Below are 19,546 nucleotides of genomic sequence, written 5' to 3'. Positions count from 1 at the left end.
TGCTTTATACCTGTTTGGCACACTGGTGGAAAAATCCTTAATGTAGACCAGCCCTAAATAGTATTATGCCACCATTGTACAGTGGAGAAGACTTATAGGCCAAGAATCCGTACAAAGCAGACACAGCCCAGTCTATCCAGATAGGGTCACCTGAAACATTTGAATTAATATGTGTGTGTCTGTGTGTGTGTGTGTGTGTGTGTGTGTGAGATTAGATAGATAGCTAGATCTCTCTCTCTCTCTCATACACAGTCAACCTTTATTTCAAGCAGCCTACAATTAGATAGGGTTGTATTATGTTTAGCAGTGCTATGGACAGGTGACATTTAGGAGTGAAGAATTCTCATGTTCATTCTCTATATGGTCCTGATCCAAAGATGCTGAGCCAGATTTTTCTCTCACACTGGTGTAAATCAAGAACAACTATGTTTAAGTCAGTCAGTGGAGCTAAACCAGTGTGAAACTTGTGTAAGTGAAAGGGAAAACTGGCCCTGCAGATTTAACTGCCAGTCACTACTTGGGATCTGAAAGTCAAGCTGGGTTCTTTCTGCCTCTTGCATCAGCATGGGTAGTAAGAGATTCTGCAATCGGAACTTAATTGATTTTTCTTGATGTGTGAGGCAGAATAGAATCCACCTTACTCTCCCACAGCTGTATTTGCTCAACAATGCTAACGGGAGTAAATACTTGCATATTAGCAAGAAAAGCAGGTGTGACTCAGGCCCCCAAAGTAGAGATATAAAAATGACATGTCACTCAAACTAGGGACTTCTCTGCCTATAAGCTCATTGCAAAGCTCCCATATTTTGACTCCACCCACCTCCTGCACCACTGTTAAGAGCTAAGATGAGAGAGCAGCACTATTTATAGAGCAGTTCTTGGTATTCAAGACTGCTTGGGAAAATGTCTTTAGAGCTTTTAGGACTGCATTCCAAAATCTGTGCAGACAGACTTGCTAATGTGAGACTTCTTTACAAATCATCTCAGTTTTGAAGAATAGCAAAGAAAGCTCAGGGAGAGACCTCAGTGTAAAAATCAAGACAAGGACGTTCTGAATCGCTTCATATCCTTTTATGTGATACAGCGTATGAAACGCTCTGTGTGATCCAAGGCTAGTTTTTGGGTCTTCCCGATCTTTTCTGACAAAATCAAAATAAAAAAAACACTCAAGCCACACCTACTCTATGTAGATCTGATTAATACCTAAAAGGTTACAAAAATAAATTCAAGCTAAGTGGATAGCAGCTAAAGGGGTAATCAGACATAACCCCAATCCTGCAATCATTTAAGGATGTGCTTAACTTTACACACAGGGGTGGTCTCATTGAACTCAACAGAATTATTCCTATGTATGAAGTTAGAGATGTATGTGAGTGTTTGGAGATTGAGGCCTGTAGCAGAGGCACTGACTTCCCCAGTTCCAGGGGGTGCTTGACTCCTGCTCCACCCCTTCCCCCAAGCTGTCATCCCCGCCCTGCCTCTTCCTGCCTCTGCCCCTTCCCGCCCCTTCTGCCCCCTCCCCCGCCTTTTCATAACACTGCTCCCCCCGCAAGCACCTCCTGCTTGCTGCTGAACAGCTGATCACAGCGGGCAGGAGGTGCTGGGAGGGAGGAGGAGGAGGAGCTGATTGGTGAGGCCTGCTAGCAGTTGGGAGGGTTTGGGGGGAGGGAGGAGCTGATCCACGGGGCTACTCGTGGGTGCTGAGCACCCACTATTTTTTTTTCCTGTAGGTGCTCCAGCCCCAGAGCACCCACAGAGTTGGTGCCTAGAGCCTGTAGGATGTTTCCCCAAGAAATAACATCCAGATAACTTTTTGTGTTCTCATGTGTAAGTCAGGCAACATCCTTTGACTTCCCTAGGAAGACCATAAAATGGAAAAATATAGATGGTAAATTCACTTACTTTGGCAGAGATAAGCTGAACAGTGATAAAAACAGACACACACATTTTGACTGAAAGCAGATTTTTATCACTGAACACAAATTCTAGGGCTTTTCTTCTAACTTAAATATCCAGCAAGTGGGTTGAATGACAGCTAAATCCAATCACAGGAGCTTCTATCCTGTTGTTCCCCAAAGCAGTTTCTTCCGATTTCAAAGTTCATCATGTTGGTGTGATAGAACATCCTCATCAAAAAGCCATTTTCAGTTCAGAGAGATCATCCTAGAATATCCTGCAGAAATACGAAGTGTATCCACATCAGTAAACCATTATTAAAGTAACCGAAACATCAAACCCACAGAAACAAAAACAAATTACAAAGACCCTGATTTTTAAAGCAGATCCAACCTGACACCTAACTTGCACCCGCAAGGAATTGTGCTTACAATTTTGCATCCCACTTTACTGCAGTTCTGAATACTTAGCCATCTAAACACCATGTGCCAACAGACCAGGCAGTGTGATGCCTGAGTGCTGGGAATTGGTACCACAATTAATTTTCTCTCCACAAAATCAAAGGCAGCTTTTCAAAGTCAGACCCTAAGGCCTGGAATCAGATAATGGGCTAAGTGGGGCTCTCATCTCTCAGAAGCTAATATAATATAGATTACCTGTAATGCTGTGATTGACACAATTTAACTTCCATGTTCCCCTTGAGCTAGAATCTTTTAAGTTTTGTTCACTCTGTTGTGGTCTGCTGAGTGCAGGAAAAATTCCCATTGACTTTTAACTTTTCCACCAAAGATCGCCAAAATGTTGGTCTTTCTGATCAGATTTCAACCATTCAGATGTTCAGATATGGTGATAGGCACTTTAAAAATCAAAGTCTGAAATAGAGAAGTGCCCCATTGAGTTAAAATATTGAAATTTGAGACATTCCTTCATTATGAATCATTGACCACATTTAATCAAACTTGGCTTTTATTCTAGATCACCAAAAGTTCATCAGTTTAACAACTGATAAAAATTATACGTTTTTGTTTCATGAGGCAGTTGTGTTTAGGCCTGAGACCAATGATTTGGAGAAATTTTAAGGTCAACTGATATCTCTAGATTTACTTACTAGAATTTAGTCAAGAAATGTATTGCAGGCGTAGGCAAATGTGCTGCAAAGGCAGATGTTGATGGCCAAATCCATCCAAAGGATATTTTGTAATCTCAATATATGCAGCAGAAAACAGCCCACTGTGTGCTAGTGGTGGCAAGCAACCAATGCACGGCACCCTGCACACCAGTGGCGCAAAGGAAATATGGCCATTAGCATTCTGGCATTACTTTTATGAAAAGTGGCAGGAGATCATCCTTGTTTGTGTAGAGCAGACAGGACTTCCAGTTTTTTAGGTCTTTTCTCAGTAGAATATACTATAATCATGATTTCTACAGGGCCTACAACGTCTCTTCTTTCAGTAACAATGTAGCTTTGCTAACAAAACCTTCTAAATTTCTGCTAAGCCGTAGGAAATTCCTTGTAGTTCTGGCTGCATCTACCGTTCCGCATGTACTTGTTTGTTTTTTTGAGCTCTTGGTATCTTGCTACAGAGCTTCACTTAAGAATTCAGAATCTTAAAAGCTTTGCATAGAGTGGAGAGGTAACTTAACCCAAACTTCAGACTGGTTTGAACACTGGTTCAGCTGTAGGCTATAGTGATTGGTACCATTTTGATTAGACTGGCGTTTCAGCAGATTTACTAAACCTCTGTGAAAATGGTTCTGTCATCTGAGCCATATTTACATACCTTTTCCCCAGTTTAATACCAGATTAGCTGAACCACGTTAGAACCATTTTGAAATTGTTGGTTAGTTTTCCCAGTGTAAACATGGGCTGCAGTGTGGGTCCTTTTTGGTCATGTGGATTGAGATCACGTGTTATCTTGCAACTAATCTGAAATGCCATTGACCAGCGAACATGATTTTAGGGACCCAATCCTGCAGTGATCTCTGTGTAGGCAGACCCGTGGTCGGACACAGAGCTCCCTACAGGATCAGGGCCAATGTTATTTTAAAAGCCCTTTCTCCTCCCCCACCCTTGAGATGATGGTGTAAATGATAGTACTTTGCACTTCTACTCTGTGTAGCCTTTCAAGATCTCAAAGAGCTTTAACAACCCCTTTGATGTAGGTAAGTGGTTATATACCCTTCCTTACAGTTCCAGACTGGGGACAGACAGCAGTGAGGTGACCTGTGCAAGGCTATGCAGAGCACAAACCTTGAGATGCATGGCTGAAAATTCATACACAAGCCCACGCTGTTTATTCTTTCTTATGGTTTCTCTCCTCACCCCCTCCTCCTTCACACTCGTCATTTGAAACGGGATAACTTCGTTTGCAGCTGGGGGAGATGTTTTGTCTTTGTTTTTCAGCTGTTGTCATTGTCCTCAATGCAGGGGGCATTTGTTTTCTCCCTGTAATGCCAGCATTAGAATTCCAAGCCAGCATGGCTTACTACTTCCACTGCTTACTGAAATGCTCACAGTCACATGAAAGCTTCCAGACCTGCTGCTTCCAAGGGAAATCAGCTGGAATGCCAGCTGACTTAGTGCCTTGAATTTAAATCTTTAGATGCAGGAACAGAAACAAAAATGGGGGGTGGGGTGGAAGAGGGGGCCAAAGGGATTGAAAGTGACCTGATTTCCCATCAGTGGGTTTCCCCTGAAAGCATTTAGGTGCTGCCCAGTTGCTAAGTAAAGGATGGTTTAATGCTTTTTTTTAAAAATATATATTTTCTCCTCCCCTTTCTCCCCTTCCTGTTGTGCCAAAAGCTGCAGATCTGGGACACGGCAGGGCAGGAGAGATTCCGGTCCATTACGCAGAGTTATTATCGCAGCGCTAATGCATTAATATTGACCTATGACATAACCTGTGAAGAATCCTTCCGATGCCTTCCCGAATGGCTGAGAGAAATTGAACAGTATGCCAGCAATAAGGTCATAACTGTGCTAGTGGGTAAGTGAGGACTGTGCTTTTATAAGCGCTCATTTTGCCAGGAGAGAATAATCAGCCATGTCCATCTGGAGTTTCACTGGGGTCATTGGCAGATAGAGGTATTAGCAATTGAAAATACTGCATTTATTTTATCTCATAGTGCCAGGATCTCCTCCAAATATGCTGGACTGGACACCCCTTGATGCTAGTAGGTTCTGTACCTATAACTCTATAGCATCTTACTGTAAAGCCATTCACTTGAGTGAAATTGCCAGGACAACTTCTGTATCTGAATGACTCCTCCAATGCACTAATAATATAACTCAGAATAGCAACTGCTGCTTCCCAAAGTGTTGGCCATCTTAAGCCATATAAGGTTGTTCAGCATGGAGGGGTGTATTTAGGTAGAAAGCCCAAACAAACCAGGAACCATTTAACGATTGTTTCACTTTCCCTTCCACTGTGTTTGGTTATTTAGCCCCATGGCTTTGACTGTGCAGCCGCAGTTTACAAAGAGTAAATGGAGCTTTACACCTCTAGGTTCCCAGTTCATATCTAGATCAGGTTGGTAGTGGCTGAAAGTTATGCTTTGATGGCCTCAGTCCTGTTGCAGTGACAGGCGTCGGCATCACAAAAACTACCATTCCAATTGGCATTCTCAGCAGAGAGGTCAAAGACTCAGTGGGCATGTGGAGCCTGGAGTGTCTTCCTCCTCTCCCTCATTACTGAGGCACAGTGCCGGGCAGTGGAGAAGAGCATGTGCCGCTGTCTGTACCATCCCTGTCCTGTGAATAAACAGAAGGCTTCTGTCTCCAGGGCCATGAGGCTACACCTTTCACTGGTACTAAATCAGAATTTCACATGGATTTTCAGAGAATTAAAAAATATATAAATGAAGAAAATGCCACGAATAACGTGCCTTTGCTTGAGATGAAGCAAATCCAGCCATCAGACACCAGTTTGCTACCACAAATGTGCACCAAGGTATACACAGTGATGAGGCCCATTAACATTTTTGCAATGCTGCACTTTGTTTTCCAAATCCAGTAGTCAAAACACCACTTTTCAGGGACTTGGTCCAGGGACTAGGTCTCAGCATAGTCGAAGAATGATGAACACATAATTTGGGGAAAGGGTTAGTCAGCTGGTGGGTTGAGTGGTTATTCAACAGCAAGACCTCTCCTCTTTTAAATAGCTTAACATTTAAAGAGTAGATAGTACAATTCTACAGAATAATCTGGTGTATTTAGTCTTTATTTGGATTTAAAAATAATTAAAAAGACCCTTATCCCAGACTCCAGGTGCCAGAATGCACACTAACAATGCAATCTAAAATACATGGAGGTTCCGTGACAAGAAACCATTCACACTGTAGATTAAAGGTACAATATATTTTATAAATAGTTTATAAAAGGTTAATAAACAATAATGCGCTAATAAATTGCTAGAATCCAGTAGGTTGCTTATAACCATCTGTAGCACCTTCTACTGACGTGCTTATAACTTGGTAAGATGCTTATATATTCTAGTAATCACTTATTAACTCTCTATAAATGTAACTTCATATAAAGTATGTCCATGAACCATTACATTGTAAAGGAGAGGTTGTTGGATGGAAATGATGGCAGTGGAAAGGGATCCTTTCCTCAACTCCCACCTCTTCCCAAACCAGCTGCAGGTAATATCAGATTAATCATTAGTTGGTTTATTCCCTACACGAATGTTGATCTGTTCCGCCATAAGCTAAAAATGAAATCTCCCTGAGGGGAAGGGTTCCTCACTTCACCTAGTTCTAACAGCTTTCCAGCACCCATTCATTCCCCATGTTCAGTAACCATTTAATGAACAAAAATATGTAATTAAAACTGGAGAGCAGGTCTCTTTTTTAAAGCTCATAATTATATGAAAAAAATATTGCATTTGGCGCCCCCACATGCAATAATTGACATTTTAAGTGCTCCTTGGAGCAAGAACCAGTGATTGTTCAATAGACATTAAAAGGGAAATCCTTTAATGCCAATTGATATTAAACAGGTGCATTAGCACTAAATTAATGCTAAACGACTTGCGTGTTCCTGGGGAAAATTCCATTAAACGAGCTAATATTAAAAAGGCTTGGTTGTCTATCAGAGAATCCACTTTTTGGGGGGACAGGAGAGTGAGCATTTATTTTTGTAGCTATATAAGATGAATAGTTTGTTTAAAATAAAGAATCTAACACGAGACACATGGTGACAAATGGTTCCTTTCTTCCAGATCAATTTCTGTTGGTTTTGTCTTACAAGTCAAATTAATTCCCTTTCTTAAAATATTGTATTGATGCAGGTAATAAGATTGATTTAGCCGAGAAAAGAGAAGTCTCCAAACAAAGAGCTGAAGAATTTTCAGAGGCCCAAAACATGTACTATCTGGAAACTTCTGCTAAAGAATCGGATAATGTGGAAAAACTCTTTCTGGACTTAGCTTGCCGGCTGATCAGTGAGGCAAGACAGAATACGCTTGTGAACAATGTGGCATCCCCATTACCAGGAGAGGGGAAAAGTATCAGCTATTTGACTTGCTGCAATTTCAATTGAGGGCTGGCCCAAGATCCACCCCAAAAGGGCCAAGAGGTTTTTTGCTGAGATTTATCTCAGTGAAGGCAATTCCTGCCACTTTGACCCATCTGACTCACACCTAAGTCAGGTTCCTGATCTTAAAGCATGGCAGGCTGGCCGCTCCACCTGCAAGTCAACATAGCAGAATATAATATGGTTTAATCTTTTTTGCAGTCTCTGGAGTTGGTTAGGAAAAATAGTTTGCACAAGGCGCTCATTCAAATCCAGAGCATGGGCTGCTACGTCACTTTCTGTTGGAGATTAGAACAGCCTCCCTGGATGATACGGAAGGATCTCTTTTGCAGCACGCTTTTGGTCTTTTTAAAAAAAGATGAACTTTAAGTCTTGGACTATACAGTACTGGCATTCTTCCAGGCTGCCAGCCAAATGAATGCTTAGGATGTGTATATGCCCACAGCATCCTGATGCAGGACTCAATTGTATGTTTTGAATTAGTGTTATATCTTTCATCCGCAGGCACTTTCATGAACTTGGGATTAAAAACATATATATCAACATTTCCAAACAAACAACAATTTGGAAAAAGATATGGATACTGGCTTAGTCACTCCGTTTGGTGCTAGTACTTCAGCTGAATATTTCATAGACCAAACCTAGTTTTATTACATTACTGTCCTCTGAATGTGTAACTTAGAGTAAGTAGTGAAAGTATGCTAATAAGCACTGTCCATAAAATATCATTACCTCTTTTTCTCAGCCTGAACATAGTGGGTAAGGACGGTGCTTCTTTGATGTTAATTGTGGGGGTGAAAAGACTTTTTTTCTTGAGTCCAAAAAGCTCCGTAAACAGTAATTTCCTAATGTAATGAACTAGTTTTGAGAATACTGACTGATGGAGTTGTAAACAGATCAGATCTGACCAAAATATTGTGCGTGCACTGATCATGTATAAGGGTTCAAAGGCAGAGCACAGTTTAGATGGCAGTCCAGCGTGTTTGAGTAATGAAAGCTTGTAGTTACAGGTCTTGCTTGAGAAGCAAGCATACAATTTTGTATGGGTTTTTTTAAGCTTAAGTGAAAATGGCAGCAAGTGGTGTTGTTAATCATTTTGTGTCTTACTCATCCAGTGATCATCTTATGAAACTGTACCTTGGAGAAGCAATTCACGGTACCAGTTTGGCATCGACTCTGTATTATAGTAGCTTTTGGATCCATGACCATAGATTCATTTAATTTTCTTGTTACTTTGTACTCTTAAGTCTCCGATTCCAATATATGTATAATTATTTGCCTAGGCAAGTTCTTTATATAAAACCTCTAATGTGGAAGCACTGTGGTATTTGTTATATTACACCTCTAGTGCCATGTTCTAATAATACATTGGACTTCACACATTGATGTTAAAGCAAAGTTGGAAAAGAGGTTGGACGCATACATAGCAAATCATTCTTAAATGTTTGGTGTCAGTTTTATTGACCTGAATGAGGCTAAAACGCTCGGTAACTTTGTGGCTGTGATACATTGTAACTTAGCATTAATCAGCTCGATATCATGTATTATTTGCTGAAGATGTTGACTGGCCTTTTGTATTAACATGAAAAAAGCTGCCAATAAGTAAATCTTGAAAATAAAAATGGCCTTTTAAAATGCTTTGTCACATTTTCCTAAAGAGATTTTGGGCTCTATCATACTGTGCCTTTGATTTTCGATGGGAAGTGTGTGTGTTGTGGATCAAGATAGCCACTTTGTAATGCATATTTTCCTGCCGTCGCATGTCAGTTTTTTTCCCTTACAGTGTAATCAATGGGAAAATTTGTTTGACTCAGCGGTTTCTCTTGTGCTAGGTAATACAGTGAAGCCAGCACTAAGGAGCATCTCCAGTAGGGAGGATTCCTTTCTTAACGGACTTCCTTTAAAAATACCCCTTAAATTTCCAATACAGTTTTGTTTGACATCTTAAAGACCATCCAGCTCCTACATAGCTGATTTTGCAGGTCACTTAAGTGTTGCGGTAAATGCCCTGTGGGATAATGCTGCCATCTCACTAAAATACCATAGTATTTTTTAAAAACATTCTTACTCTTCACATCCTGGATTTTTCTACATAGTATATCAACTGCTAAGGTAGAGGTACTCGATAAAGTTGCCAGGAGGAGTGGAGTAATGAAGGGCTACAGGTGCCACATTACGCTTGTTTTTCATGTCCTGTCGTCCAAGGATGAAATGCTCAAGTATTTTCCTCAAATCTCTTTTACATTGCAAGTCATAACCAGTGCATTACTAGACCACTTTGTATTGTATGATATTAAGGGGAGGGGAGATTTTTATTTTCATACACTGAACACATTCTGACCAGGTAAACGCCACAGTCGCTACTGGAAAGAAAAGTATTCACTGTGTCTGTACAGTGTGGGGTTTTTTGTTTGGGGTTTTTTTTTTTTTTTAAGATTATAAATTTTAACAAAAGTTTTCGCCATCACATTGAGCAACATCAGAGCCAGCTGAGTAAGGAGCTGGGAACAAATTAGCGAGGCCTTTCTGTGGATGCCCTTAACAGTATGCTCATCTTTAAGCGGCCAGAATCAAGAATAATTGAAAATAAATAAGGAAGTGTTATTTACTCCTTCTCATAACACAAGAACTAGGGGTCACCAAATGAAGTTAATAGGCAGCAGGTTTAAAAGAAACAGAAGGAAGTATTTTTTCCACACAACGCACAGTCAACCTGTGGAACTCCTTGCCAGGGGATGTTGTGAAGGCCAAGTCTATAACAGGGTTCAAAAAAGATCTAGATAAGTTCATGGTCCATCCATGGCTATTAGCCAGGATAGGCAGGGATGGTGTCCCTAGCCTTTGTTTGCCGGAAGCTGGGAATAGGCAACGGGGGATGGATCACTTGATGATTACCTGTTCTGTTCATTCCCTCTGGGGCACCTGGCATTGGCCACTGTCAGAAGACAGGATACTGGGCTAGATGGACCTTTAGTCTGACCCAGTATGGCTGTTCTTATAAGAAGTTTCTACTATTTAGGAAACACATGTTTTAAAAGTGAGTTAAGAACTTCTGTTCTCTAAGCCATCTGTTTTGCTTCAGGGTCTAGAGAATAACTATCTTATGATACAGTCCTGGCTTATAGATCCAACAGGCAAAATCCTTAGAGGGGAAGATGTTCATCTTCCTGGCTACAAAATAGTGTTGCATAATAGGAAATGCTGTGATTAATGGAAACAGGTCGCCAAAACGGAGGTGGTAGATGACACGCTCACTCCTTTGTCTAGGCTGCTCCCTTCTCTGAAGGAAAGTTGCTTGTGGTTATAGACTCCATACCTTCAGCATGTAATATTCAAAGAATTTTGTTTTTTCTTGGCCCATCAAGAAACGATTGCATGTCTTTGGCATTGTGGCTCTCCTTGGGGAAAAGGAGGAACTCGCTTTTCCTCCTCTATGCCACCCACAGTGTAACTGTCCAAAGTAGGAGCTGGTTAGAAAACAAGTTACTTTTTTCCCCAATATTGAGAAATGCTGCCCAGCTGTAATCTGAAGTCATTTTAGAGACATTAGGCCTCTATTCAGTCTCTAGAACCCCTTGCTCTTACCCTCCAAGGTCTGAGCCACATTTGTCAATTTATGGACTAAAGGTCAAACCTCCGTGCTTTCTCAGTTGTGACCCTTGCATTGATGTTGGTCCTGGATACACTGGTGCTGGAAGGCCATGTAAGTGGCTCCCCTTGAATCATCCAACGGGGTGCTTGTAAGTACAGCCTAAACAACTGTGTGAGCTACACCCAAATAAGACTAGTATTAAAGCCTACAATAATCACATCACTAAAAAATAATACTAGAGAGACTCTCTTAAAACAAGACAGAATTAAATGCAAAAAAAAGAAGCACAGCAGGTAAAGATGAGACTTCTTTTGAATCCTGGTGCAAATGGCTGCTGCTCTTTACTGAGAGAAGGGAGCTGATGGATACAGGAAGGTACATAATAGAAATCTTCCAGCCCTGTCCACAAAACCCCACACCAAGTACCTAATGACTTAGCTTGGAAGGTTCTTCACTGAGCTATAAATCACTTCCCACGTGGCACAGGATCAGGGATCCCTATAGAATACTTTACAGTAGACCTTGATAATGTCTGTTTCAGTGTAACAGAATGTACTAATGAAGCTAATATTGCAATAAGGTATCTTCAGCAGTTTGGGGTAACAAACCTCACATTCTTCCTCCCCTAACCCATTCTGCCCTGAACCGTTTAAAGTCTGGCTTGAGTGAAGGATATATTTGCAGCCCGTTAGAAGTTGAACATAAACGACGTTGCTTTGTTAAACATTTATGCAAAGTGATAAACCAAGAAGGTGGTTTGCTAGCAAAGTGTTAGATGAGTGTCCAATCACTTACAGTTTAGTAAACAGTATTTTATTGTAATAGCTTATTGCAGATTTATTCCCTTTTAATACTCGGCAGCTGTGAAGGTGGATGAGAGCTGCAGCAGGAGGGAGGCCCCTGGTTGTCTTGGATCTCCTTGCCACTGGGTCAGGGTTTTCCTCCTGCCGAGTCTCTTGTGGTCACCGTCTGTGCACTGGTTTCCCCACGTTAAAAGATTTCACATGCAGGCCTCTGCCAAAGGGTTCACACCCACACAAAGCCCTGCGGCGACAGACGAGTGGCAGGGAAGACAGGAGCAGTGATCTCTGGGAGTCTTTAGTCACAACTCTGCACGCAGGTGGAAGCCGTGTGATGGTCGTCTTGTGCTTGGATGAGACAGAAGTGCATTTCGGCAGCAGCGGCTATGGCTGAGCAGGCCTTTTCAGGATCCCCTCTGCTCACCCCAAATCGGGAGGGGGCTAGAAAAGGTGCCCCAAACGTAGGCTGTCTCACACTCTTCCGACTGGATGGTCATATCCAGTGGGATCACTCAACTCCGCGGCAGAAACAAGAGCTGTAAGACAATGAATTTCGCCACCTGGAATGTCCGCACCCTTATGGACTCTCAGCACAGTGAATGCCCAGACAGAAGAACTGCCATAATTGCCAGAGAACTGGCAAGACTCAACATTGACATTGCAGCTCTTAGTGAGACCCACCAGGCTGATGAGGGCCAATTAAAAGAGGAGAGAGGTGGCTACACCTTCTTTTGGAAAGGAAAGCCACCTGAGGAGAGACGCATTCACGGGATTGGCTTTGCCATGAAAAATAAGATCGCCAGTTGGCTTTTGGAGGTTCCTGTGGGGATCAACGAGCACTTCGTGACTCTTCGGCTCAAGCTCAGCAACAACCAATATGCCACAGTCATCAGCGCATACGCCCCAACACTCAATGATGAGGAAGACAATAAGCAGTTTTATAGCGCTTTTGATGCAGTCCTCACCTAAGACAGACAGACAGACATCCTCCTGGGAGATTTAAATTCCAGAGTCGGACGGGACTCCCAACTCTGGAGCGGCACAATAGGCAAAGAGGTAAACCCCAATGATGTTCTCCTCTTTGGCAAATGTGTGGAGCATGACCTGCTCATCACAAATACCATCTTCAGGCAGAGTAAAAGCTGGAAACATCCTCGGTCCAAACACTGGCACCTCCTTGACTGTTATAGTCAGAGCTGGAGATTACGCCGATGTCCGTATAACATGAGCCATGAGAGGTACAGATCACTGTTGGACAGACCATCGATTAGTAAGATCAGTCATGTCTCTGCAGCTCGCTCCACCACACCGCAAACACCCAAAGACTAAGCAAAAGCGGTACAATGTCAAAGCACTTCAGGACCAAAGATGATTTAATTGGGGATTGGTCCTGCTTTGAGCAGGGGGTTGGACTAGATGATCTCCTGAGGTCCCTTCCAACCCTGATATTCTATGATTTTATGATTCTAAGCCAGCTGCGAGATGTCTCAGACAGGGATTGCTGGAAAACTCTCTAACTTGCCTGATAACATCATGGACGTTCAAGAGCACTGGGATCAACTTAAAAATACCCCCATTCACAGTGCAAGTGCTGAAACTATGGGATATTCCACTCATCGGCACCAAGACTGGTTTGACAAAATTAAGGAGGAAATCCTAGCATTCATTCAACAGAAAAGAACTGCATTCTGTGACTGGCAAAATGATTCCTCTAACCATTAAATAACGCTGGAAGGAGCACTTTGAGAGCCTCCTAAACCGCGAATCCGCGGTCTCTGAAGACACCATCGAGTCTATGCTATAGAATAGCTGAAGTGACTCTCTTTAAATCCCTTGGGCTGCCTGTGCTATTCACTGCTGGTTAAACAGCTCTTGCTGTACCCCTTGCAATTGGCTCCTGCAAGTCTGGGTTTAGTTGTTAATGGCTATTGAATTTCTTTAGCATTGATAAAAATGGCTGCAGGCTGATGTCCTGGCTGCAGACAGTGGTTTGCAAAGATAGAAAGCGGTAATTAGTAATGTAGAAATGGGTGTGTGTGTGTGTGTGGGGGGGGGTAATCTGTGTCCCCATGTGGGACAGTGGGCCTTCCAGATGCTCTGTTGATGAGGCTCACAATTATAGTCAAAATTATTGATTTGTGTATTGTTCACAGAAGTCACTTTATCCCTAAGGACTGATGCTTGTTCAACTTCTCATGCTGAATGAAGAGGACAAGTGGAAATGCTGGGCATGGCATGGCATGTTGAGTATTCTGGATCTTTTTTGTGACTAGGAAAGAAGATTGCAATAGAGTGGAGCTGAAAATGCAACGTGTCAGCTTGGCTCTCTTCCTTTAGAACAGTGGTTCTCAACTTAATACGTATGCGGCCCACAATGTGTTACCTGGGCCACTGCAGCTGTCCTGACCGCCTGTCACGGCAGCCCCCACCCCACCCCCGCGGGGCCAGGCTGGTGACCCTGGGCCCCTGACTCCACTGAGCTGGGTGGCGAGGCAGCCCAGGAACCTGGTGGACTCCAGCATGCAGGCCGACCTTTAGCACACAGCTGAGCTGGGCTAATTGGGCCAGGGGTTGAGAACCGCTGTTTTAGAAGGACCCTATTCCTCCGTGCACAGTCCCGTTTTCTTAAAAAAAAAAAAAAAAAAAAAAAAAAATCCTGTCTCTGACTTCTGATTGCTCTGTGCTTCTAACAACATGAGGGCTTGAATTTGATTCTTTAAGATTTTGTGTGTGTTGGCTTTACTGGCTTGTTTTCCCAATATCCATCACAGACAGATGTATGACCTAGTACACCAGGGGTCGGCAACTTGCGGCTCTTTGGCTGTTCCCTTGTGGGCGGCCGTTTTCTGAGGGGGTGCGAGGTGCAGGCTCTGGTTGGGAGGCGCTTATCACAGGAGGCTCCCGGCCGGCGGCGCAGCAGGGCTCTGGCCCCACGCTGATCCTGGAAGCGACTGGCTGTTGGCACATCTCTGCGTGCCCCTTGGAGGGAGGGGGGGCAGCAGGTCTCTGTGCGCTGCCCGCGCCTGCAAGCATCGTCCCCACAGCTCCCATTGGCCGGTTCACGAGGAATGGGAGCTGTGAGGATGGTGCTGGGGGCGGGGGCAGTGCACAGAGCCACCTCACCTCATCAGAGGTGCACAGAGACATGCCAGCAGCCAGCCACTTCCGGTAGCGGTGTGGGGCCAGGGCAAGCAGGCAGCCTGCCTGAGCCCTGCTGCGCCACCGGCCAGGAGCCGCCTGTGGTAAGCACCTCCCGGCCCAAGCCTGCACCTCTTACCCCCTCCTGCACCCCAACCCTCTGCCCCATGTCAGAACCCCCTCCTGCACCCAAACTCCCTCCCAGACCCCGCACCCCCTCCTGCACCCCAATCCCCAGCCTGGAGCCTCTTCCTGTTTATATTCAAATTCAAACAGCAGAAGTCACATTAAAAGTATTGGTGAGCAGTAATAACTTTAATATGTTCAAATATTATTGGTTGATAAATTCTAACTCTATAAGAAGCTTTGTGTGTGATGTGACTCTCGAAGTATTTTTGTCAAAGACGAAAACAAAAAAATGGCTGCTCTTCTTTGAAAGGTTGCTGACCCCTGTAGTAGACCGCCTAGTGTCTCCACGTAGCAGTGTTGTTCCCTAAAATATAAGAGAGACTCCACAGTCGTAGCGCCCTCTGGTGGCAGGTGGGCCAACTACAGCAGGGTCACGCCTCCGTTTCCTGAGTCTCTGTACTACTTCAGAGACAATTCTGTGACCTGTTTAGTCTAACAATGCCCCTTCTTGAGGTGATTGTTTATGTAACATCAACAAATCCACCCCTCTTCCAAATTCTAATCTGCCTATGAACCTCTGGCTCCTCTAGGGCTTAGTCTTTACAAATCCCTCTTCAACTCTCTCTTGGCTTGGCCAAAACACCCTTGTGTCTGGCTCCCTCACTACCTTATAAGCGCCTCTGGTTTTAGACTTCCCAGGCTTCTCTTGCTTTTCAGGCTTAGCCTGAGCCTCTGCCAAAGGCTGCAACATCCACCCAGTTATTTGAGCCCCACTAGTGCAAGTCTGTCTACCCTGGCTAGGAGGCTGGCTCACCCGGAATATTTTTCACTTTTAGGTTAGTTAAATGTTCCAAGAGATGGGAGCTGCAGACCAAAACCCCACCCCTCTTATGAGGCATTTGGAAGCACAAATTTCCTTTTGCAAATGCTGCCTTTTCTTAGTTTTTCTCTGTACTTGCTTTAATGACAAGTTACTGAAATAAAAAATCTGTCTGTACCACAGATGTGACTGAAAATCAATCAATTAGTTCCAAAGAATCCGATTTCTAGACAGGTTAGGAAATAAACTTGTGCTCTGTTTGCAGTAGTTAATTAAATGAGGCTCTGAATCCATGGCTTAACATTACTTGATGCATTCTTTGTCTGATGAAGTAAATGCAATAACATTTATCAACAATGGGTTTCTTCCCCTCCACTTTCTACTTCTGCATGTCTTGTGGCAAAAATAACATGGATTTCACAGAGTCTTTGCAGTAAGGTCATGTCTACACTGAGCATCTTCCAAAATTCTAGCACTGGTGTAGGGTTACATGATATGGTATGAAAAACTCCTGCATCTGGTCTACATCGACAATTGCTGGCATTGTTACCAGTGGAGCTGAACCAGAGCTAGGCCAATGGTGGGAGAACTTCTGAAAGTGTTTGCACTGCTCAAGGTCTGATGTTAGAGGCACCAATCACTGATTTACTCCTGCATTGGGCTAGGTGTTGCATGGACACATGGTAAAGAACTCACAATCTTATATAGCACCTTTCACTAGGGAATCCGAGCTTCTCAGAACGTTAATTATTCCTTGCAACACCAGCTGCTCCTCCCTGCAGGGGCCTAAGCAATGTGAAGTAGGCTTTATGAGATCTACAGATGGAGAAATTAAAGCACAGTGGAGAGCAAAAAAAGCAAACTGGTGATTGAGGTGGGAATAAGCAGAACCTCCTGGGTAAGTGTATTCCAGCAGGTATAGACAGTAAGGAATGATGCCTTTTATTTGTATTGGGCCAACATAATCTACTCAAGCTTTCGCTTTGCACAGTGGGATGAATCATTAATATGCAGATGTAATAGTTTCCATAAACCTCTCAATTCAGAGATTGACAAACACTTGTGGAGTTGGCATTTGTGCCATTACTTCTGCAATGTTAAGAATATGTTTAAAGTCCAATGAGATACTGTTGGCAATAGATTTAATAAATAAATAAAATTTGGCTTCTGCACCAGGAGAGCTTTTGAGGGGGATTTTTTTTTTTGGCGCATTTCAATAGAGTGACAGCTAAACTTATTGTTTATTAAAGGGGGGGGGGGTTACCGAACTCATACATCACCCATTGCTCTACACTTGCAGAATATTTCACAGAGATTCCTTATTCATAGATTCTAGGACTGGAAGGGACCTCGAGAGGTCATCGAGTCCAGTCCCCTGCACTCATGGCAGGACCAAAAACTGTAGACCATCTCTGATAGACATTTATCTAACCTACTCTTAAATACTTCCAGAGATGGAGATTCCACAACCTCCCTAGGCAATTTATTCCAGTGTTTAATCACCCTGGCTACGTCTTCACTACCCGCCGATCCGGCGGGTAGCAATCGGTTTATCGGGGATCGACTTACCGCGTCTCGTGAGGACGCGGTAAAATCGATCCCTGATCGCTCTGCCGTCGACTCCGGAAATCCACCTCGACAAGAGGCGGTAGCGGAGTCGGCGGCAGCGCGGCAGCGGTCGGCTTTCCCCCATCCTCACCACCAGGTAAGCCGACCTAATATACGCAACTTCAGCTACGGTATTCACGTAGCTGAAGTTGCGTATCTTAGGTCGGAACACCGCTGTAGTGTAGACCTAGCCCCTGACAGTTAGGAACTTTTTCCTAATGTCCAACCTAGACCTCCCTTGCTGCAGTTAAGCCCATTGCTTCTTGTTCTATCCTTAGAAGCTAAGATGAACAAGTTTTCTCCCTCCTCCTTATGACACCCTTTTAGATACCTGAAAACTGCTATCATGTCCCCTCTCAGTCTTCTCTTTTCTTTATAATTGGCCTTCTTAGCAAACAGTGAGAGTTTACTAAGATTTCATTTTTCTTCAACATTTTGGGGCAGAAAGATGTCATCTGATAAGGTCAGCCAGAAGGCATGAATCTTGTTAATATTCATTTTGAACCACAGGTATATCTCTGATCATGAAACCAGAAATATTTTAATACATGCCATGAATTTTTAGCACAGTAAGTTGCATTACAGATGTGTTTCTATTTCATTTTTCACAGCTATTGACAAAGAAAAACTTCAACTGGAGCAGCTCCAGTCATTCCTGTCAATCTGCAGAAACAGATTTGCTCCTCTTTCATTTATGCTTCAGTCTTATTTTGCATCACAGATCACCTCTGAAATTGTAGATTGAGGCTTTCCTACTTCATTTAATCTGTGAGGAAAACCTTTTGCTGCTAATATTTGAATTCATTAATATTTTGAGTCTGATTGTTTCCCTTTGTAATATTGCCTAACCAGCATGTTGTTGTTTGTACTTTACATGTTGCAAGTTCAGATTTTAGGGGTCTATAGTTTTTGCATAAGCTTGTTTCTTCTCAAGTGTCTATAGTCTACTATAAAAAGTTTATTTTTTTTAAAAGTAAGATCATAGGGGTTTTTTTTTTTTTAAAAGAACCAAACTATCATCCGTTCTAATCAGTATTAAATCAAAATTGAAGTAGATAATTTTTAAGCATGAACCAAGTACCATCTGCTACAGTTCAACTTGTGCTTAAAAAGCCTCTTAAAAGCAAATAGCAACATTTTGCTGACGGTGTCCATGCCAATAATGTTGAAGGAATTTCCCAAGTGGAAATATTTTTTTTTCTAATCTAAATGGCTCTGTAAATAACTGCTGTGTGGCATCTGGGTTTTTCTACTGATCGTGGACTTGGTACAATATACAGAATTTTAGGCGAGACCCTCTTTTTAAATGTCGGAATCTCACGGCCACGATGACGACAGGATGATGCATTGCTTGTTGACCAGGCACAAATAGTGAAATACTTAATTAGCCATTTCATCATAGAAAATGCATAGTTTTCTAAGACTACCCATAAAACTCAAAGGAAGATAATGTCCTAGTCAGAAAAGGAAAGATACTATTATCAAATTGCCAAACTGCGAATCATAAACTACCACAAGTATTTGGCTTTTCTATGGTATTCAAGTTTCTGTTGCCAAGACTGCTAAAACGTGTTGAGTAAGAACAGTGTACGAAATGTCTTTTGTGTGACAAGGATGAATGAATGTATAAAGCTCCACAGTTTATTTGTAACTTAATTTTTGTACTTGGTGAAAAATTACTTACACATGTATCTGTACGTAAATAAATGGTTTTAAATGGTTGCTTAGTTTGTTTAATCAAAAGTGATAAAATGAAGTTGCAGAGATGCCAAAGGTTGGCTGTCCTTAAGAGTGAGATTTACAGCCCCAAAGAGTGAGACTTTCCATTTGGTGGGTTAGGTTATTGCTTAAGTCATGGACACTCATCTTTGGTCCTAGTCCAGGTTTTTAATCCAACCAGCACTTAATAGTTTGTTTTCAAATGTACACTGCTTAATATTACATAGGAAATGCTATGTCCTAATTCAAACCAGTGGATTTTAATAAAAACAATTAATTGCTGGTTGGAACAACCACCTGGATGGTTG

At 42.7% G+C, this 19,546-nt stretch overlaps 1 protein-coding gene across 1 annotated transcript in view; it reads left to right on the top strand.

The window, feature by feature from the left end:
* Positions 1 to 7,747, top strand: part of RAB30 (RAB30, member RAS oncogene family) — a 67,472-nt gene extending 59,725 nt beyond the window's left edge. The window contains exons 4-5 of the mRNA XM_024216479.2: positions 4,700 to 4,883; positions 7,188 to 7,747. Coding sequence (XP_024072247.1) covers positions 4,700 to 4,883; positions 7,188 to 7,438 — 435 coding nt within the window. The 3' untranslated portion in view covers positions 7,439 to 7,747. The remainder of the gene's footprint in view (positions 1 to 4,699; positions 4,884 to 7,187) is intronic.
* The last annotated feature ends 11,799 nt before the right edge of the window (positions 7,748 to 19,546 follow it).

The sequence above is a fragment of the Terrapene carolina genome, unplaced genomic scaffold, assembly GCF_002925995.2.
Source record: "Terrapene carolina triunguis isolate 2854851 unplaced genomic scaffold, T_m_triunguis-2.0 Scaffold97, whole genome shotgun sequence".
Lineage (NCBI taxonomy): Eukaryota > Metazoa > Chordata > Testudines > Emydidae > Terrapene > Terrapene triunguis.
Note: the sequence above shows the minus strand (reverse complement) of the source record. Positions and strands in the feature narration are given on the sequence as shown.